The sequence below is a fragment of the Mytilus californianus genome, unplaced genomic scaffold (assembly GCF_021869535.1).
Source record: "Mytilus californianus isolate M0D057914Y unplaced genomic scaffold, xbMytCali1.0.p SCAF_8, whole genome shotgun sequence".
Classification (NCBI taxonomy): Eukaryota; Metazoa; Mollusca; class Bivalvia; order Mytilida; family Mytilidae; genus Mytilus; species Mytilus californianus.
In genome coordinates, this window is record NW_026262734.1 from 70930682 (window position 1) to 70954833 (window position 24152).

Sequence of the window (24152 nt, forward strand, 5' to 3'; positions counted from 1 at the left end):
GCTTGCTTTCCGACTGTAAAACAACAATATACGCGTATATAACAGCAAAACACGCGTATATGTTTGTAATATAACGCGTATACGCGTCGTATATTATCGCGCAAAGGACATGAACGGCCACTAATGAATGCTTTTTTTTTATGAATTGAATGCGATTTTGGGATATACATCAGCGAGACATCAACCAAATGCAACAAAAAAGGTACATCGAGAGTTCAATATACGGCCTTCAACAAAAGACGAGCTTCTTTTCAATATGTCAAGCTCCAGGTATAAGTCTGAAAAAAGTATTAAAAAAACGGAGATTTTCAAGGGTCCAAAATCATCAGCATCGTCCTTAAAAGTAAAAAAAAGATATCATAAAAGACTTCGACTGACGAAGTTCATTATGAAAGACAGGCCAAGACACATGTTGCGGAGTTATACAAGGTTGTAAGCACTCAAATCTCACTCTAATCAATCTCGATTATTGAAGTAACTAAGGTACATAGAATTTGTTAGGAATATGCCTTAAACTCTAAAAAACCGATGTAATAGAAAACAAAACACTTTTACAAATAAATATATAATAGTAAATAATTCATTCCTTTGAATTGTTTTTAGATAAGACCGCCAGAATTGCTTTGAGAAAAAAACTGAGTTTATCTTCTTGCAGACTTGTATTGTACACAGATATAGATCAGAGTTTTATCAAAACAAGCTAACATTATCATTTAAGTTCCTCTTACGTTCTACTACATAATTGAATAGTGTGTCACTATATTGATCAAATCTACTACATTGACCTTGCAATATTGGATACCACAGATACACAATGGTCTGTCTGTTTCACAAACTGACTGACTAAGAATTCTTTGGTGAAGATAGTGAATGTCAACCGGGAACTAAATGACAAATCTCTTGATTAGGAGTTGACTAATTATACGTTGTAAAAAAACTTATTGAAACAGAAGGTTAGAATTGTGTGAAACTGACATGATACTTGATATTTTATTAATAGCATATTTCTTTATAAATACGTTTAGTTGGCGTGTTTTTCAACAGAAAGTTGGATTTACTATGGAAACAAGGAATAACTGTGCATGTAAAAAGTGGAGATGATTTTTTTTAAATATCTATGCATTAGAAGAGGGAATTTGAGTGTTTGTATTCTTACATATAAATGACATAACAAATAAGAACACATACCGTTGTAAAAGAGCTTTATAGTATTTATTAGAATGCAAGTCTTTGTATTCATTATTGTTGTAGGACATACCAAGAATCGGTGCTGAAGTAATGGCTTATTTCAAAGATGATAAGGCATGGTATCCGGCAAGAATTCTGGCCAAAAAAACGCTAGGCAAGTTATATATCTATTTTTATATTGCACATTGTTTCTTTTTGCCTGGTATTATATGATTCATTTTCGGATACTTTGGAAATATGGGGAAAAGATTTTAATGTAATCTTAACAGAATCAGATGAATTTTTCTAACCATGAAAAATGGAATATTTTATCTATACGCCAACTTTTTGGGTCATGATATTTGTTATGTTACGTATGTGTGTAAAATAGTTTATCAGTTGCGCGAATAGAAACATTAAAGAAATCTAAATTTTCCTTAAAACGAGTGAACGCTCATTAATATATTTGTTATTTTGTGAAGCGCCAACTTTGCTTTTGAAAAATACATGACCTAAAATCTACCTGTCATCGTCGGATCTGTGTTCCCGATTGCATCTGCCGTACCGATAGCCAGTAACAGGATATGCTTCTGAACAATTTTTTAACATGTGTTGCCTAAATATTCATACATTTTTAACAATTAAACACGAGCTTTAAACACTAAGCATAATACAGTAACTGCATTCAATATAGTATATAATATGGCATTATAAAACCCTGGTATACAATGAGAAAATAATTCAAAAAACAGTCTTGACAATGGATGTAGTCACGTTTAACTCATGAATTAAATTTCTGATCTCATCAGCAGTAATATCTGCATCTAATTCACAGAAAACACAGTCGTTATTAATCACTTCAGTCCTCATATTGCTAATAGGCACACTTGACACAAGCTCTTCGAAATAGTTAAAAAAAATGGTCAGTAATGTTTAATTAGCATCTATTTTGATGTTTTCCTAAATAATGGAAACATTTTATGACTTGTGCCTGAGATCTTTTCAGTTTAGGGTTTGTCTCCAAACTATACAGGATAGAAATTTATTACAAAGTTTGGAATCTCAATGCGTCTGTTTTGGTTTAATAGCCTCTAAAAACTATATCGAAACAATGTTGTATCATTCATTATTTTTAGGATACCTCGTTCAATACGATGATGACCAGTTTATCCAGACTGTACCAAAAAAGTATTTGAAATCTAGGTAACTTTTTCCTTGTTCTATATTATTAAGCATTGCACTAACAAAGCTGATGCTAACATATTACTATCAGTAATATCAGAATTGTTCAAATTCACTGCATTGTAAGAATTTCGGTAACCAAGGAATTGTAAGTGTCAGTTTGTGATTTGACATAATCTTGCGCTGCAACATTTATCCATGTGATTAAAGAGATGGCAGGGATAAAGTCGAAAGTGAGTATGAACGTATATAAACGTAAAAAAAAGCGAAACCTACGTTGGTAAAATAGATAACTGCAACTTCACACGATTCCAACAGATATATAGAGTAAATTTCATCACTTATTTTGCGATTTCGATTAAAATTCAAATCTAAATTACATGTACTTACGACAAAAAGTTTAAACATGAAAATCGAAATCTAAAAAAGTAATCAAGAAACATGAATCAAAGCCAAGAATTTGTATAAAAGATCAATGCTTCTCGAGTTCCAGTATGACCTCAGCTTCTGTTGGATATAAAATGTCAATATTTACTTTTTATAAATCGTGTTTGTCTCACAATATTGAGCAAAACTTTTACTCTCTGTTTCCTGTTCTTCAATCTTATTTAACTTTTTTTTTTATTTAAGTAGCATTCCATATATCAGTCATGTAATTTATGAAAATATGATTCACCCGAAAAAAAGCCTACACAATTTTATATTTTACTAATTTGTATACACCATGAAATGGATAGTTATTCTTTCCATACTGCCTGATAAGAATAGAAAATTGATATGATATTTACAATGGTATGTACTACATATTATGGAATGATCTCCCTTTTCAGACAGGGTTTCGGAATAACATTTAAGTAAAAATAAGCAAGAAACTATATTTGCTTTAATATCAATCATATAGCGTATATTGATTTTTGAGTATATGTAGTTCATTCTGCTAGACTTTAAACATAACTTACATTATTTAAAAAAATGACAACTCGGCCAATGGTATTTAAAAAATATCATATTCCATCTCACATCCTTCTAAAACCGGGCATCTTAAAGGAGGGTTGAACTACTTTATTACAAAAGCATGTATACTAAAGTGGAACTGCTCCATGTAAATCTTCGTAACACTATTCATAGATAAATGTTCATTTTGTGGGTATAAATACTCTGTATTACATTATAAGATTGAAAAACTGACAAATTGAATGTATTTTTGTCTTTGTATATGAACCAAGAATAAGAGATAAAGAAGATGATAATATATCTCAGACAGCTAGTAGAACGATTTATTACCCTCTTACAAATTTCAAAAGACAAAGGTGTACATCAGATGTAACATCTCTTCATACATCAGACTGGGTGGAGCAACGTCCGCGCCGATTTTCAGCCCGAGTACAAGTTCCAGCAAAGGTAAATGCAAAACTTTGATATATAATAATAGTTTTTAATCGCTTTTTGTTTCAAGGGGAGCTTATAATTTATCTCATAATTGTGGATATGAATCTGAACACGTATCACTTCTAGTTGTCGCATACTCAAATTTTGTTTTAATAGCAAACGTAATAAAAATCGGTTTACTCCTGTGACATTTCTTTGGCTGAAAATATTAGAGCACCATCTCGGGTAAACCACAATGATAAAGAATAATAGGATAGGGTTATAGTGCATACCAACCATAAAACAGAGTACAAGAATGTGAACAACGACAGGTCTGTTATTTTATGTAAAACAATACAATTTAGCAATAACAAATACAAAAAAAAAATAAAAATGATGAACAGTACTAGGAATATATAACGACTTCGAAAATAGATTTTTAATGACAATATACATTAATCATGACATCTGTATTATTTTGAATCATAGTGTGCATGTTCCTTGTACATTATAGAAAATGGAAAATTATCGATTTCCAAGTTTATTTAGAAAGCAAAAAGATTCAAATAAAACTGAGGTAGGCAATCCAAGTTACATTACTTTTACTATTTACAAATGTATACCATTATTTCTTGTAGTTTTCATTTTGTTCTGTATATCTTTTGCTCTTGACAGCATCTGTGACGGGATAAAAGTTACATCCACGCTATGTCAGTCTGTTAATATCCATAGAAATATGATGTTATTTCAGATGTTCAATTATTTGGTGTAATGTGTCTTGATAAGAACAGAACCGCCTCTGTGGTATCGCGGTTACGCGAGTATTGACAAACACTGGTCGACTCAGAGTCAGAATAATTGGTTCGGGAAGGGTGGCATTAGTCTTTCTGCGGACTGTTAATTTCTGAACTAGCACGTTAAAAAATACAGCTCAGCATGTCGGTCTAGTACAAAACAGGGTCCGATGAACTTCTAGGTCATTAGGTCTCTGGTGGAAAGTTGTCTCATTTGGCTATTATACCAGATCTCCTTAGTTTTATATCCATATTCATATCACATTAACATGTTATACCCGATATTCATGTAATATTTGTCACTGTCTCTGCTAAACAATACACCAAACCATCACCATTATCTTAATGAGAACATTAACACTAATCGAAAAAGCTATTGTGTTGATTTCTTTTTATGAAAAAGTCGAGAAAATCAATAGTAAAACAATGCCAGTGACGATGCTGATAAAAAGTTATCTCTTAGCAATAATCGTGCATTTTAAAGAAAATATTTGTTAAACTGTCTTATTAGAAAATATATACATGCAAATACACGATATTTTATCGAGATAATTGCATTAGAAGATTGTGAAACTGAAATTAAAAAAATGTGAGTCTTTGCTGCATATTGATAAATAAAATTAAAAGATGATGTACATATAAAATCTAAAGATCTTTCAAGTCACCCGTTTTTGGAATGTTCCACACAGGCCTTAGCATGCTTCAATTTTCCAAAATTTACCTATTTTTCAAATCTAAGTTTTCAAATACACCGGTTTGTTCTTGTCACGTGGACTTTAAATATAGAAACATGTCTTTTCGTGAATAAAACGATTAAAAAGTTGTGTTTGTGCATTTTCAAAAATTAAAGATAAATATTTTTACAAAGTAGGTTATCCGTTTAAAGATTTTTACTATTTGTTTTACAATTTAAAGAAGAGGTAGTCTTCATTTCATTTTCATTTGGGGTCTTCTCAGTGTATTCACATTCAATGCTTACATCGGAATAATGTTCGTTTGAATTTGCTCAGTAACTTTATTTCAAAAGTGTTAATCTTTCAGGCATATCAATCAATTCCTTTGTAATTTTTTCACTGAACTTTTCTCTGATCTAGCTGCATACATATACGGATAATTGGCATACTCGAGTGAGGTATGCAGCAATTACAACATTTGATTGAAGTTGGTACTTCAGTTTATTCGCATAGCAACACTTTATACCAATTTACACAAAGCTCCTATGACCTGTTGTACTCGTCGTTTGCTATTTTAGGAGGGAAAGGATACAATTATATGGAATTTTTTTTTTTATTTCAATTCATTTTTATTGTTACTATTTACCAGAACGTTTTCTTGTGAATTAATCATTAATAGCGTCCTTGCTAAAACGGAACAAACATTGAAACGATGAAGTTTTCATTGTTTACAGGGGAGGTAATATTTTGAAGTCAGATTTCCCACTGATCCATTCCTACTCAAAATTTGTTGTGGTGAGAATGAGTTCATGTGCATAAACTTCATTTGTATATTTAGAAAATCGAAATTGTTAACATTGAATATATCATAGAAAAAATAATAAAATACAAACATGGTGTCAATTCCTTATTTGGCCTATAATTTGGAGTATTAAAAAGAAAGGTGTTTTTTTTTTCGTAAAGATAATTGATATGCATGTGCAAATTTCAAACTGTAAGAAATATAAAGTATTTAAAAAAATATTCACCGAGATTTTGCAGTCGTAGTTTTTATTTTTCTTTAAAAAATTAAAAACAAAATTCAAATAAATATAAACGAGAGGTATTGTTTAGATAGGCAAACAAGCCTGTACATTATTTGGTTGTGTTTCTATGCAAACCAGTCTTAACCAGACAGAGATTTCTCAAAGCAACTTTTATTATGGGACTAAGCCTGTAAACAAAGGAAAGACCTACACAAGGAAATTTAATATTCACAAAATTTTTGTAATCGGCCTTTTATTTCTATATGACATCTGCATTGAAAAATTAACCTTATCGGTATTCAGATGAAATTGTTTTTCAGGATATATTTGAAATTGGTTCAGATGTCATGGCCTTTTTTAAAGACGATCTTTCATGGTATCCTGCAAAAGTTTTAGCCAGAAAGCTGACCGGTAAATTTCTCTGTAATGGAAAAGAAGGATATGGCATATAAATTAATCTGCGCATAACACGTGTTCCTAGAATAACCTTCGACAGGTGTGCTCGGGAGCAGAAATTTGAAGTAAAAAACACAGGACGTTGGAGGACCATCAACCCAAGAGTATCTATCAACAGAACAGTCAAAATCGTTTTAAGTCAACTCTGCCTGAGGTAGTTCTCTTTGTCTCGCCTGTGTCAAAAATCACAGAAGAAGAGACAAAGCGATTACAATCCGGAGGCAGCGACGACGATGACGTAAATTATTTATATAAAGATTTATATTTTAGTGGGAAGAAGACCTGGATGCTTCATTACTTTTAAGCAGATACCTTATGTTACGAAGTTTTCATCTGTCATATGTCCATTGTCCTTGACCTCATTTTCATGGTTCAGTGACTGCTTGAAATTTTTTTTTGTGTCATGTGAAGTTCTTACTTATTATGAGGAATAGGATAACTATATTTGGTATATGGGTTCCTTGCAAGGTCTACATGTCAATCAGACAGGGATCACCTGACATTGACCTTATTTCATGGATCAGTGAACAAGGTTATGTTTTCGTGGTGTCAAGTTCGTATCTTAGATACTATAATCAATAGGTCAACTATATTTGGTGTATGCAAAGATTGTCCGACTGGCATGTTTCATATGACCTTGACCTCATTTTCTTGGTTCATTTGACAATGTTTATTTTTTGTTGTTTGGTCTATTTTCCAGATACTATAAACAATTAGGCCATTATATTTGGTGTCATGAATGATTGTTATGTGTAAATATCTGTCTGGCAGATATCATATGACCTTGACCTCTTTTCATGGTTCATTGGTCAATGTTAAGTTTTTTGTCAATTTATTTAATACTATAAGCAATAGGTAAACTATGTTTGGTGTATAGATGAAATGATTGTAAGGTGTACATGTCTGTCTGGCAGTGTTCATATGACATTGGCCTCATTTTCATGGTTCATTGGTCAATGTTGAGTTTTTGTAGTTTGGACTGTATCTCAGGTTCTATTAGCAATAAGGCCACTATATATATTTGGCGAATGGGATGATTTTAAGGTGTACATGTCTGTCTGACATGATTCATTTGACCTTGACCTTATTTTCATGGATTATTGATGATTATTGATAATGTTAAGCGTATGTGATACTTGTAATACAACATTCATATTACAGACTTTCAATATGAATTTAATGATGATAAGTAAATCAGGCGAGACTTTTCAGCGTGTGCACTCTTGTTTAAGTTAAAGTATTTATACTGTCCCCATTCTACGTGTGCAATGATTTATAGTCGCTTAGCATGCTAAGTCTTATAGTGATGTTAACAATATGTTCCAGTAGAATTTTATTTCGTACTTTTCATGCGTACATTCGTTTATAAAATATTAACGTCGTCTGCTTCTTACAGATCACCCCTTCCAAACACATGTTTGTCTGAATTGGTGTGGCAGTTGAAGTAAACTCACTGAAAACTGTTTCGGATATACATTTAAATAAGTTAATATCCGGCACGCCAAAGGATGAGCTCGCGTGGCAAATTTTGCATTCCTATCGTCTACCCAACTTTACAAATATTATTTTATCCGACACAATGGGTGGTTATCACATTTGTGAGTGCGTCGGATAGAAACCGACCTTACGCAAATGAATATAAATATATCTGTTATCCTAATTCGGGTTGAAAAAATCTCTATGCAAAGTCTGTAATTATTTGAAAATTTAATAGTTATGAGAACACTACAAAAGAGATCAAAATTCATCTTTTATTTCGTATTTGAATGTTCCAAAATCAATCAAAGTTTTATATATGTAAATGTATATGTGCACTTGCATAAGGTCGATTTCTATCCGACGCAGCTCACATATTAATAGGTATGATGATTAATATTATAGGATATCTGATCCAGTATAATGACGACAGATATATGGAGATAGTACCTGATAAGTTTTTAAGATTGATGTAAGTACATGTACTATAAATTTATTTTATATTTAAAATTCTATTACTTTTATTATTTTACACTGAAAACTACAAAAGATATCAAATTCGTATAATTTAAAATTTTTACAATCTGTGCTTTTATAGTTCTTTTGTTATTGAGGTTAAAGCAATAGTATACTCTAAGGAATTATTATCAAAGAAATAACGTTACCTAAATGCTTGGTACATGATCACGATTTGAATCATGGTTAATTTTATAGTACAGATTCTCAAAATGTAATAATCAAGTTACAGAACCGTACTGACATAGATAAGTAGAAAGAGCTTTACATATTCTTTGATTGGTCATGATTATTGTTCGCACCTAAGCAAAGAGTCGTGCAGATCATAAAGGTAATTATAATCTAACAGCTTCTGCATTGCTTGCATTTAAATACCATGATTTCACAGTTATAGGAAAACCGATGTTACACGGATGAAATAAATCATGCAATTTCTGATCTATTCGACGTTTTAGGTCCTTTTTGTTCATATAGCCTCAAACGCTTCTACGTATGTATACAACGCTGGCTTTCAAATGTTTAGGTTTGAGCTCTTGAAGGTTAATTCATAAAAGCGCTTCGGACGCAAGATATTTATAAAGAGTTATTTTCGTTTACTAGCACTGGGTCGTAACTTCTCCTGATTGACTGTTAATCCTCCATGATGTCATCAGTTCAGTAGTCAGTTAATTAGTACTGACAGTGACATGATTTCAAACATTTTAGTTTTTTAATTCCCCGTTCATAAGTTAAGGCTCACGCAATTGATTAATTTGGCTATTAGTTTTAGGTCCTTACTGGTCATAGAGCTCCTAACATTCTACGCATTTAAACATCCCTGGTTAGCTTTCAAATGTTTAGGTTTGAGCTTCCTGGTGAAGGTTAATCAAGAAAAGCGCTGCGGACGCACGAATTGTTTTGTTTTCATTCCCTCTTTTGGTGTCCAGAACAGTGAATTTAAAGTTATTTAACCTTGAGTCGAGGTCAACAGCTGTTGTGTTGAACCGGCAGTCTAAAATTTAGTAAATGTTTTGACTAGTTTATGATATCGAAAACCCTGGTGTAATAATTTTTCAGTAATACATAAATTTCTCTCGCTAAAATCTAATACGTTGTTACATACACGAGCGAATCGTACAAGTTGAGATATATAAACACCATAAGATGGTGACAAGGGAACGTATTTGTTATATAATTACATAACTCAATTTAATTGTATGTTGACCATTCACTCGTGTATGTAACAACGTATTTGATTTCAACGAAAGAAATCTCTGTATTACTGAAAAATTATTACACCAGGGTTTTCGATATCACAAACTAGTCAAAACATTTACTAATTTTTATCATCGGTACAAGGACATCATTCGTAAATATAGATCAACATGCAGACATCTTATACGTTCAGGTATTTCACATCCAATATTTTATGGTAATATTCTTTACAAAGCACAAAAATGTCGGCATTCACCTCAAAAGCTAACCAAACCTTTAAACAGACTTATTCGGAAAGGATATAGTTACGATACTGTTGTCAAGTCATTGAGGATTGCATATTTTGGCTTTAATATTGATTCACTTATAGGGTCTTTGCATCGGAATTAAACACATTTATTCTAAAACCAGTTGTTGGCATGATACAGGTTATGTTCTCCTCATATATTTTATGATGACATGATACTAAACCTCTAACGGGAGGTATTGTACTTGATTTTCATATGATGAAGACATAATTTTTCAATCAGTTTAATTGAGGTCTGGAGCTGGCATGTCAGTAACTGCTAGTAGTCCTTTGTTAATTTATGTATCATTGTCATTTTGCTTAGTTTCTTTTGTTACCTATTCTGACATCGGACTCGGACTTCTTTTAAACTGAGTTTTACTGTGCGTATTGCTATGTGTTTCTTTATTCTACATTGGCTAGAGGAATAGGGGCAGGGTTAAGATCTCACAAAACATGGTTAACCCTGCCGCATTTTAGCGCCTGTCCCAAGTCAGGAGCCTCTGGCCTTTGTTAGTCTTGTATGTTTTTTAATTTTAGTTCATTTATATGTTTTGGAGTTTAGTGTGACGTCCATTTTCACTGAACTAGTACACAATTTTATTTAGGGGCCAGCTGAAGACCACATTCGGGTGCGGGATTTTCTCGCTGAGTTGAAGACCCATTGGTGGCCTTCGGCTGTTGTCTGCTCTTTGGTCGGGTTGTTGTCTCTTTGACATATTCCACATTTCCATTCTCAATTTTATTCATTAACAGGTCACTAATCTGTTGACCTTCTCATTAGAATCACGTATTTCATTGGTTTGTAAAGACACGTTTTTGTCAATTATTTCTTTCGTCCCAGTCTTGTTTTGCCATTAAAACTTCGTGCAAGAAAAAAATTTATTAAAACAATTTTTAATTTCTTTTCTATAAAATTCTTTCAATTTTACTATTGTTCATCCTTTTGTGATATTTTGTTCAGCGGACACATATTGTTGGTTTTTTTTTATTTGCATTATAAAGGCAAATCGCCACTTAAAATGAAATTTTGTTGAGAAATACTGTATTAATAGTTTTGCTAAAAAATATGAACTTGAAAAACAGTTCAGTTGAGAAATATCAATTTTTTAATCGAAAAATAAATAAAAACATGATATTGTGTATTTTATGTGTTGTTGGTATTTGTTTTGAATATTATTTTTTCAGTCGATATTTATAATTATGTAAAATATTTTGCCAAAATATTTTTCAAAATTCATTTTCAAAACAAATAACAAACACATGTAAAACACGAAAGAAATCTTATTTCATGAATAAATTAGCACGATAAACTGTTGTATCATATGTAATACCAGAGCAATAGAGGGCTAGTAAACATGTTTTTAGATGTAAAAATATTGGTAAATCTAGTTACATATAATGTGTAACTATATATATTGCGTTTTCAACATAGGGAACCATCGAAAGACCAAACAGAAAACGGGGCATCAACTACATCAGAAGCAAGACAAATAAAAATACATAAAGGAAGGTATATTCCGAGAGATCCTATTGTCAAACATGTACCAGCAAAAGTATTCAAGATAATTGACCATGTGCAAATTGAGGAAGAAAAAGAGAAGTCGTACCGACGTCTTGAACATAAAGAAGTAAGTAGAAAGAAGCAGAGCTTATGACCACTGTTGTACGCTTGTTTTGATATAAATCTATTCATTAAACGTTTAAATAAAATCGAATATTTTTCATTCTTATGTATTTGTTAGTATTCATTTCTAATAGATGTCTAACACATTGTCAAGAATAAACTTATGTGTCTAAGAAATAAAACACTGCACCAAATAAAATTCAATCTGTATAAAGTTATGAAATAAACACACAAGGTTTCATATAATTTGTTTTTTACAACAACTACCCTTTCTCATGGACAAATAAAAACGTTTAAGAAATATGAAATATTGCATTACTACCAAAAACCAAAAAGACACTGACCAAAACAAAGATATACATATAATTCATTTGGAAAATATAAAATCTAATTAAGAAAGATCACTTGTTCTTTAAAGGGAAGGCATAAATTATACCACATTCTGCATTCGTTTTATTTGCCCAGGCTAAAAAATTCTTCATATAAAGCAATGACTAAAGTTCGATGTTAAAATGGGAGACAATTGCAAAGAATTAACTATTATCTCCTTTAATTTTTAATTAACATATTCATTAACATAATTTAAATGTTCATCTTTTTCATTAGGAAATTATCAAAGCTGGCACAAAAATACTTGCCTACTTTAGAGATGACAAGCAATGGTATCCAGCAAAGGTTATTGGCAGAAAATCATTTGGTGAGACGATGGAAAAAAGTACAATAAAAATACCGAACTCCATGGCAAATTCAAATCCATAAAAACTGACAAAATCAAACGCTATCAATAAACGGAACAAGTGAAAAACAACTGCTATTTTCCTGACTTAGAACAGGCATTTTCTAAATTTATTTTACAACGACCTTTAATGGTTCCAAAACTTATTAAATTGTACCTCTAGGGTAGCAATACACAGTTAGAAGTTAAGTTTCGCATTTTGGCCATGGTGAATTTTTGAAATATGAAAGTTTTTGTACAATAAAATTGATTTTTAGGTAGTTGAAGAATAATATAGCCTTCCAAGTGGGTTTATATGATCCTCTAGATTATTTTCAGCATGTTTTATAGGCAACTTTTCTGTTTGACAGTCCGTATTTTCACATCCGTACCACCCCTAGGTCCAGAAATTATTGTAGTGTTTATCAACAAAGATTTGACCCTCGATCTTTGCAATTCAATTTTATGGAAAAACGAACAGAAATGCATATGATTTTTTTTGGACCTCTTGATAGATAAATGTCTATAGTTTCAGGAAAGGTATCACTCTAATGGATTGAAATTCTCCTTTGGACCAAATTTTGGAGACTTTTGTGACATTTTCACCCCCCCCCCCCCCTTTTTGCAATATTTTGTATCAAATAAATGCAGATTGTTGCCATGGTTACACCAACAAGAGATTATGTTTCACCATTATAACTATTGGAAATCAAATCTATGGAAGATGCTCTTTCCATAAATATACACATGCATAACACAAATATAAACCCTGAATTGTTAGAAAGGAAGGAAAAGAGGGTGGTGAAAAATTTTGAGTGTCAATTTTAAGTTTTTTTCCTAACTGTGTATTACCTAGAGAACCCCGGGATATAAAAATTGGTCCCAGTTTCTCCGTCTGATGAATACGACTGCCCCGTTTGGCTGTGCGGAATAAAAATTCAGTCAGAATTGGGGTCCGTAGGTAGATTGTTTTTTTGCAAGGCAAACAATTGTTCGACATCTTTTTTGTGAGTGAATATTATTAAAAAATGTAAACCAACAGACTTTCTTTCTGGTAGGACGTAAAAAAAAGATTCTAGAACCTTATATGCAAGATCATAGAAGTTAAATTAGTATTTGTGATAATGAGATATTATCAACCCTACATTATATTGTTTTAAAAACGTTTAATCTAGCCTTATAATGCTTTATTCCAATATATAGATTAAAGCTATTTTTATGCTTATTCCTATGCAAATGTCAACGGAAATGCATACATGGAATCTATATATACTTAGATATACAGACATTTTACAAAATTCTTGTTTTTGAATTGAAAAGGACATTTTGGAGAGTAAATATATTTTTATATGTCCGTGTTTTTTTCGAGAGCAGTCCGTGTTTTTTCGAGTGCGTCCTTGTTTTATCGAGTGAAAAAAAAATCATCTGGATTAAAATGTAATATGTCAGTCCATTTACGTATAAAAAACAATGAAAAGCTTCAAATAAAGTACTTTTCAAAGCACGAAACAATGCATTAAACCAATTTGATAATGCTGTATAAAGAGCTACATTTCAAAAAGGCATCGTTCATTTGTATTCAGAAATCGTCATGTTAGTGTACCGATATGGATTTCATGCAGTCAATATTTCGTGATGTAAACAATCTTTATATGAGCTCAGACATGTTGGATTGAGACGTACGTACACATAGTATGTAAAGCAGGTAAATGTGTTTTTTTAACAGAAAATAAACCCTTAACGTTTCATTTACTATTTATTTTGTTGGTAATATGTGTTATTGTTCTAGAAATGGAAATCACGAACAATGTTCAAATGCTCCTACTGTGAAGAGGAGGCTAATCAACCGTAAGCTATGATTGGTCACACAGAATTAAAACCCCATCGTAGCTTTATTTCCATCAGAAATTAAAAGAATAAAAATTGACAATGTATATTTGTGAGGTGTATGCATATTGTGGACGTTTCGTCCCCGAGGGTATCACAAGCCCAGTAGTCAGCACTTCGGTGTTGACATGAATATCAATTATGTGGTCAATTTTATAAATTTACTGTTTGCAAAAGTATGAATTATTCGAAATACTAAGGATTTTCTTATCCCAGGCATAGATTACCTTAGCCGTATATAGGCACAACATTTTGGAATTTTGGTCCTCAATGCTCTCCAACTTTATGCTTGTTTGGTTTTCTAACCATTTTGATCTGAGCGTCACAGATGAGTCTTATGTAGACGAAACGCGCGTCTGGCGTATCAAATTATAAGCCTGGTACCTTTGATAAATATATACACATTTTTTTTTTATTATTTCAAAAGGACCGTATCAAAGCTTACGGATTATTTATTTCTATGTTTATTTAATACATTTGATTGGATAAGTCCCCGAGGTTACTACCAGCTCAGTAGCCATTACTTTGGTACTGAATGATTTATAACAAACCTTTCTAAAATTGTTTACCTCCCAGGGGGACTGGGGAATAGAAATATGGTCACTTACGTCCTCTTCCGACCGGCAGTAAAACCCTTGCCAAAGTGGGACGTCCGTTTGGTTGTGCGTGATGTTCAAGTATGCATCCATGTCCAGTAAGAATGTGGCGTGTAGAGAGAGTGCCACGCTCAATGTAAAGAACCATTGCAATAGCTCTATGGGGGTCCGTAGGTGGCCTGTTGCAAGGCAAAGTTTCTGTCCATATCCAATATACCCTCATTTTCAGTGGCAGTATAAATTTCCCGACTTCACCCAAAACGTCCTCTGTTACAGGACCTACATATTGGATTTTTTGTTAATTTTTTCTCGTCCTGAATATACATGAAATATTTGCCGCTGGAAGTTAAGCAACCAACAATCAATCATTTGAAATTGTTCGTTTATGAAAACAAAAGTTTTAAAGAAACTAAGGTTGCAACTCCAGGCAAAGTTGACCTTAGATGGATTTGGCTATTTATTAGGTCCTTTTGGTCATATACCTCTTCAAATGTTTCGGTTCTTATACATCGTTAGCTTTCAAATATTCGGCTTTTAGCGTTCCGGATGAAGGTAAATCCAGGAAACCGCTTCGGACGCATGACATTTATAAAGTGACGTTTTCATTTTTTAGATATTCCATTTATATCAAATGTTATTGTAATTTTGTGTTTTTTTCTTGGGGGGAGGCCTTTTGTAGTAGTATTTTTTGGTTTATATTGAATTTTTCTGATTTTTTAATGCTTTTCCTTAGTTTTTCTACCTCCTATGTTTTTTCGTCACTATAATATATACCAATCATAAAATATTATTAACTATAAAAACAAAGGTAGCATGAAATGAAATTAAAAAAGAATATGAGTCTTTGTACTCGGTTCTAAAGACCATTTTAAATAGGACCCAGTGATTTCTTATATATCTTAATACTGCAAGGTTATGGTAAAATGTTTTCAGAACAGAAATTTATCATTAAATTGAAAAGGGTTGAATTTGATCAACATAGTAATATATTTTTGTGACAATATTGTCCTTGCTAAATTACAGTTAAAAACTAGAAAAGGTCAGTTTTTAAGACCAAATAAGGTCTTCTTTCTTATTCTCATTTTCTTTTAAAAAATCTGGACCTTTTGTTGAAAAATGCGGACGTTTTAAATGTTGCACTCGAAAAAACACGGACAATACACTACAAACCAATAAAAGTCTGAAATGGCCTATGTCTGTACTCGACTGTACTGATTTTTACTCGACCAGTCTGAAGTGGTCTGAAATTTACTTGATATTTCTCGACTTTAGTCTGAACCATACTTGACAGTCTGAACTTGTTCTCGACCAGTACTTAACCATTTTATATCTGTCTGAACCATTCTCGACCAACTCTGAACCATGCTCGACCTAGTCTGAACCATGCTCGACCTAATCTGAACCATACTCGACCTAGTCTGAACCATACTCGACCAAGTATTTACCAACCTAGACCTATTTTTGTATCTACCTATTGTATTTCATCAATTTAGGAATTGTTTTTTAGTTATTCCCCTTGGCTATAAATTTGAACAACAATTTGAAATCCAAAATGTATTTAATAAAGCATTGAAAGCAAAATTTCACAATAAACATAACATAATCATCAGCACCATATTCATCATATATATCACCTCTAAAATAAAAAATAAATACAAGATGATCAAAGGAAATGATTTCTGTTCCGATTAAAAAAATACCATGTAATAAATTAAGTTTTCAGTTAAATGAATTTGTTATGTAATACCATGTAATAAATTAAGTTTTCAGTTAAATGAATTTGTTATGTACATGATCATGTTCACATTGCATTATGTACATCAAAAATACTATAACTTTCGACCATAATACAAATATCTTAAATGTTATTCAAAACTTTTTGAATGTTCAGATATATTTTGTGGTTACTGGAAAAATTTCAACAATAACTTAAGCCTGGCAAAAATTTAGGTAAACGGACAGAAAGTCACAAGTCACAAATTTGATTCACAAATTTGATATTAAAAAAAGTCACAGGACAAAAATTCACAAATAATTTGTTTATAATTGTTTGAATATATAAGAGAAATCTTGAAATAATTACTTTTTATTACATTTATTCATGTTTCAGTTAAGGAAATTGTTCAAAAGCCTTGGTAAATGAAGATTTATCAAATTTAAATCATGCTAAGGATATATTTTTTGGCACCATGAAGCCATTTAAGTAACAAGCAACTTTGACAAATTGTTTTCTTAACAATTATTTGATCATTATTGATTTTTTAGAAGACATTTTTGTTTACAAAATTGCTTTTATATATTATAGTTCAAGAAAAATACAAAAATATTTTTGTCCCGTGACTTCTGTCCTAGATTCATCATGTATGGTGTCAGTCGAGTTTAGTTAATAACGCAATGAACATTTTTTTTTAAATTGTATATAAAGCAACTTAATAAATTTTAAAAATGACACCCTTGTTTTGTTATACCAAGAATTTAATATTATAGAACTTCCATAGCAATCTTTGATAACCTTTTAAAAAAGAAATTGTATTTCAAAGTTTCAGTAAAAATTTAGATTGATCAATTAAGTTTTGACAAAATTTAAGACATGGCACATAAGACAATGTAAGAAGCACCTTAATAAGTTTAATTACCTCAGTACAGGTGTGTTTTACAGGTAAAAAGAAATCCTATTTTTCTTTAAACTCGTGTATTATTTTTCTAGTGGATTCAAAAGTCCTTGCGATTTAAGTTTTACAACATGTTGTAATTTTCAAAGGATGTTAATTAAAATTTATTATTATCTGATCAGGTGTGCTTTTTTCAAATGAGTGTGCCCCCAAGTAGGAGGTATTACTTTATTACTTTACTCTACCTCAGGAATAGATTACCTTAGCTGTATTTGACAAAACTTTTCGGAATTTTGGTCCTCAATGCTCTTCAACTTTTTAATTCATTTGGCCTTTTTAACTTTTTTGGATTCGAGCGTCACTGATGAGTCTTTTGTAGACAAAACGCGCGTTCAAACCTATGATTGCGTTGGAAAAAAACCGCAATTTTTATACGTGTGCATGTAAAACAAATTTCTTGGTAGAGGGGTCTAAATACAGCACAAACAACAATTTCCAAAAGACCAAAAAAAGTGAAAAAGTCTATTTTAACAAAACGCATTTGACTAACAGGTCGAACAACTGATGTTCTTAAACCCTGCTGACTGCCATTGGCGATTGCCAAATAAATTGATCACCAGATCTAACAAATGGATCTTAATATTAATTTAATACCAAACAGAAAACAATAAACTTGTGGAAAAGATGGTATACCACAAACATGAGGTGCAAAAATTTGTACACCATATCCGGATTTCGACAATTAATGTCTCTTCAGTGATGTTAGGGATCGAAACGGTATTTGGAAGGCCTTATAATTTACCTCAATTTTGGAAAGACTCTTGAATTTTAAAGAGTCGAAATAGGATGAACGGAAGATATAAATTCGAAGGAAATATAATACAAGCCCAAACGAAAACATATATAAAAGTCTAAATTGAAAACAACGTTCAAACCTATGATTGCGTTGGATAAAAAACGCAATTTTTATACGTGTGCATGTAAAACAAATTTCTTGATATATATATAGATAATATATTCGGTCTTTTATTTTACCAAGACTCAGACTTAAAAGCTAGATAATTTAACTATCTCGATTTGATAAATTTAATAATCATGTAAGGATCTAAAAATCTGTAAATATATCTTTACTTTATCGTGGCTGTTGTCATATCAGTTAAAAAGATAGTTATATAAACAGTATAAACAGTTAAAATTTAAAAAAAAGTTGAAGTTATTGGTCAAGTATGGTTCAGACTGGTCGAGTATTGTTTAAACTGAAAAATAGGTCGAGAACTGGTCGAGTACAGGTCGAGAATGGGTTAAGACTGTTTCAGACTGGTCGAGTAATAGTTCGGACTTTTTTCAATGGCAAAGATAAGGTCCGAGTACACAGTTATTTCGTAGTGCATTTCTTTTAGACAATAAATGAAAATTAAAAAAATCCCACCTGCGCTTTCTCAATAATATTTTTACAGTGTGTTGTACTACTTTTGGGAAAAATTATATCAAAATTATAGAAAACTTCATCGGCTCTAACTCAAAATATGGACAATTTCATGCTGAGGGGGTCTTCAAATCTTTTGACAGCCTCCGAAGTGCTAATTTTTAACATTTTTCAGCTGGACCAAATCACTACTTTACTTTAAAATTCATGACCCAAATTTTTTTTACAGTGTCATTTCACCCCCCTACTTACTATTTGAGTCATAAAACATGGAGAAATAAATTCGGAAGGGGTATAAAAAAAATCGACAAGTAACACACTGTCCACACTAGGGACTATATTCGTGGACAACGAAAATCAAAGGACAATAACTGTGTACCCGGACCTAATAGGGTAGAAAAAGTTGACCAATCTTAATGAAACTTGGTATGACCAAAGCTTATTAAATTATAAGACTGCTTACAAAGTTTCATGGCAATAGGATATATATTATAGACAATATGACTAATTCTATATTCAACTTTGAGTGTTAAATTTAGATGTTAAAATTGAAAATTTTCAACTATCAACATTTGGGGCTTAAAAAATTTAAATATTGCAAAAAAATACTTTTGAAATGCCTTAATATATAATATATTATGTATTAAAAGCAATAGAGTACTCATTTGATTTATCAGACTTATCATAATTATTAAAAAGTCAAATTTATATGAGCCTGTGGCTAAAAATGGAGGTTTTCCAATGAAGGGGGGCCTTACATGAAGATGTAATATTTTCCAGCAATTTTAAATTTGTAAAGCTTTTTGGTTATAAATAATCCTTACATATGTATTTAATGTACTTTAAATGGAAAGAAAACTTACAAATAACATATCACATTAGTTTAAAAGGGTCTTAGGCCAAGTAAGACTGAAAATAATTTAGGGTCAATTTAGGCCGTATCACATATTTACATTTAAAAATGCATATTGAAGCTATATGAAATAAAATTTTGTGTCTTTTCTATCATTTCTATACTCAGGTGACATGATACAATAAATCTGAGCACAAAAAGACTCTTGCATTCAACTTTTTTTGCAAACAGTATGGTCTGATACAAAGATTTTTCACTTTTTAGTGAAAAACATGCATGCAATTTTAGTCTCAACAGGCTTATATTTGAACCACTTGCTATCCTACAGAAGAAAAGAAAGATATTATGTGACATAAAACAGGTACAAAAGACATTGTTAAGTGCTTTTTATACAAATTTAGTGAGGTCTTTATAATGGACTTCAACTTTTATGTTCCAAGCTCCTCACATTTAACTCGATCCAAACAGGGCGTTAGACGAGGACCATATATACAACACATTTTGAACATATTGTCTGAGATAATCTTCTTTTCTGTAGATTCAGAGTTCACAAATGAGTAATACAACTGGATTGAAGCATAGAAACACAAATATTGACACATAAAAACCTGTCAGATAGAAAGTCAGAATGCCACTTATGCATCAAAATTGAAAAAGCTATGAAATGCTTATTTTGACCATAAAATGCCAAAATTGGTCATTTTTGCAGAAATTCTATCAAATAAAAGTTTTAATCCTTTAGTTTTATGCTATTTGATAAATTGACACCATCAAATCATTCAGGGAAGTTGCCAAAGTACAGATTCTATATTTCCTGATTTCACCTCTTAGGTCCGAGTACACAGTTATTTCGTAGTGCATTTCTTTTAGACAATAAATGAAAATTAAAAAAATCCCACCTGCGCTTTCTCAATAATATTTTTACAGTGTGTTGTACTACTTTTGGGACAAATTATATCAAAATTATAGAAAACTTCATCGGCTCTAACTCAAAATATGGACAATTTCATGCTGAGGGGGTCTTCAAATCTTTTGACAGCCTCCGAAGTGCTAATTTTTAACATTTTTCAGCTGGACCAAATCACTACTTTACTTTAAAATTCATGACCCAAATTTTTTTACAGTGTCATTTCACCCCCCTACTTACTATTTGAGTCATAAAACATGGAGAAATAAATTCGGAAGGGGTATAAAAAAAATCGACAAGTAACACACTGTCCACACTAGGGACTATATTCGTGGACAACGAAAGGACAACGAAAATCAAAGGACAATAACTGTGTACCCGGACCATAAGGTTCAAGTACAAATCAGAACAGTCGAGTATGGTTAACATTGGGGTCGAGTAATATCAAGTAAAATTCAGACCAATTCAGACTGGTCGAGTAAAAATCAGTACAGTCGAGTACAGATATAGGCCATTTCAGACTTTTACTGGTTTGTAGTGATACAAAACACTGATTTGTAAGTGAACTACAAGGAATGTGCTCAAAACATGTTTAGCATTGAGAATAAGATGAACAGTCACGAAAAACACTATAATACTTGCGAATTAGTAGTAAATCGATCTGATCGCAGGTAATATCACTCGAAAAAATCTGATTTACTCTCGGAAAAAAAGTGGACAAATTCACTCGAAAAACACGATCTCAGCCGGATACTATACCTACTGTGAATAGTTCAGACTGTATTGAAAGGTGTTTGTCAGTGAAACTGAGATATTCTTATATTTTTACACGTTACATTGGCAAGATAATAATATCTACCTACGATATCAGTTTACGCGCACAACACCTATTTTTTCGAAAAGAGAATACAGAACAAACAGACAACAAAACAGCTAATTAACCATCTGAGGTAATCTTAAAATGAAGGAACATCAAGTTTATTTTTAGTGCAAGTACAGTAACTATAGTTAATTAAAAACAACGCTTTATAAATTTGATGTGTCTAAAGCGCTTTTCTGGATTTACCTTCATTAGAAACGATGAAACCCAAAAACGTGAAAACCAAAAATGTACAAAAACCTGAATACTTCAAATATAGGACCAAAAGAACCTAAAATGAATAGACAAATTCAGTGATGGTGATTTTTGCCTCAGGGAATGGGAACCTAATTTTCTTAATAATTTATAAATTTATCAACGGAGAATCAAATATGACAAATTGTGCAAATGCAGTACAAATTAATCATTTGAATAATGTAAGTACCGAAACGTTGTTTACTTGGTGGCTGATATCTTCAATGACAAATTAATAGTCCATTAGCAGGGGTACAAACCTACTAGGTAACCTAGTTGTTGTACTAATATAAAACATATGATATCGATTAATGTGCGGATAACACTGGAATCTGGAATAAACGTCATCAGGTACACTTACAACAACATTTTTTGAAAGTAAATCTATAAATAGATGCACATTAGCAGACAAAGACTAAAATGTTGAAATGTTCTTTGGTGCATCTAAATAAGTACGAAATAATTCGTAATTTTGTTTATTAGACATGTGCATCGGTAACTCATAGACAAAATTGAACCTACTGTTTACCCTATAGGCCAATAAATAATATTGGTGTAATTGTATAACGTTTAAAAAAAATCTCATTAGTCTTTCACTTCAATATAGTAATAAGGAGAAGTGGCGCAATTGGCAATGAGAAAATTATTAATTTCAGACAAAGACAAAGATGTGAATAATAACAAGTTTAAACTAAACAAAAGAAAAATAAACAAACTAAAACTAATCTAAAAACACAACACAACACAACACAACACAACACAACACATTACCACACTTCACTACACTACACTATATTAACTTAAACTTAACTAAACTAAACTAAAATTTTCAATGATACATAGACTAGTTTAAGGTGCAATTTCTGAAGTCAATATCTTTTGAATCGACGCATTCATATCACATTAATTTTTTTTTAAATGAGCAATTTTCCGTAAACTAATAGATATAAATAACAATTAAGATAAGAAAAAGATTCATTTTAATGTCTTAAAATTGTTGGAATGACTTAAAAAGAAGACCGTTATAGATTTAGATTTGTCCGAAGATGTACATGCTCCTTATTACATGGAAAGTCCAGTATAAATATAGTATCTGCTACCAAAAACTCTTTTCCCAATTCTTTCATTTTGAATTGATAAAAGTCAGAAACAAATAGTTTATTTGTGCTATACTCTGATTTCGAACAAAATACTGGTTTTGTCGTAATATTTTGAAGAGGTTTTGTTCAAATTCATACATTTTTTTCTTATATTTCAGGGTATTTAGTCCGATATGAAGATGACAAATTTATGCAAATATTGCCCCCAAAATACTTGAAGATATGTTAGATTTATTTCCCCTTGAACAGAAACACTTCGATGACAACTATAGATATAAATCATTGATTGAATAAATATTATATATACTTTTTCAGTATCATTTGTTAAATCATAGCACACATATAATGTGTCTGTCCTTATATATTAATTACTAAATTATATTTATGTACCAGAATGTACCAGAATAGTCACACTTAATCATATTTTCATGTTTGTAAATATGATTTTTATGTCGTGTCATTTGATTCAAGTGGAAACAAAAAGTAGTAGTCGAGTAATGAATTAGCCTTTCCATGTAGACCCCTCAGCAGTCATTCTGGGAAATCTTTTCTATAAAAAAAAGTATCAAGAAATTACCAATATGGAAACCAAAATCTACAAATCAAATAAAACTAGATAACAATATGGCAAAAAAAATACAAAAAACACAAATAAAATTCCACAAAACAATTTAATCAACACGAATCCCAATTAAACTTGGATGAACGCAAGTTCTCCTCGGTGCTAAATCCATAGAGTTGAACCAAATCTGGTCAACACAGGAGTGCCTATACTTATCTATTGTATGTTTTCCCCATCTTAACGATAAATTTATGTTCATTTAATGACGCTAAAATGAAATACAAACTAAAATGACAAAATCAATCACGGGCCTGAAAAGACTGAAAACTAAATATTACTAAAACTGTTGTCAAATATTGTATTTACACTAGAGACCAAAATAGCTATCATTCCCTAAGGGTGGAACATCTTTCGTGTTTCGAATGATTTCTAACATTTCATGAAATTAAAATTTACAAAAATTACCAAAGGATATTTCATGTTAGCAGAGGAGTGCTGACCACTAAAGCACTTTACAAAGCTTTCTTGACGTCTCAACAACATGATTTTGTCACAACTTCGCTTCATTTATGTGCTGCTAAAAGTGTATAACAAGACCAAAATAAGTTGAAACGA

The 24152-nt window shown here is 31.5% G+C and overlaps 1 protein-coding gene across 1 annotated transcript; it reads left to right on the plus strand.

Annotated features, from left to right (window-relative positions):
• The first annotated feature begins 2306 nt into the window (after nucleotides 1–2306).
• Nucleotides 2307–23266, plus strand: LOC127712182 (uncharacterized). Its single transcript, XM_052218486.1, has 7 exons — nucleotides 2307–2370; nucleotides 3576–3750; nucleotides 6531–6621; nucleotides 8548–8614; nucleotides 11574–11769; nucleotides 12372–12462; nucleotides 23134–23266. The coding sequence occupies exons 3-7, from the start codon at nucleotides 6558–6560 to the stop codon at nucleotides 23202–23204; spliced, it is 489 nt and encodes a 162-aa protein (XP_052074446.1). The 5' UTR covers nucleotides 2307–2370; nucleotides 3576–3750; nucleotides 6531–6557; the 3' UTR covers nucleotides 23205–23266.
• Nucleotides 23267–24152: the final 886 nt, after the last annotated feature.

Coding starts and splice junctions, on each gene's coding strand:
- LOC127712182 (XM_052218486.1), top strand. CDS start 6,558: ATGGCCTTTTTTAAAGACGATCTTTCATGGTATCCTGCAAAAGTTTTA. Junction 6,622..8,547: donor TTTAGCCAGAAAGCTGACCG/GTAAATTTCTCT, acceptor TTAATATTATAG/GATATCTGATCCAGTATAAT. Junction 11,770..12,371: donor GACGTCTTGAACATAAAGAA/GTAAGTAGAAAG, acceptor CTTTTTCATTAG/GAAATTATCAAAGCTGGCAC.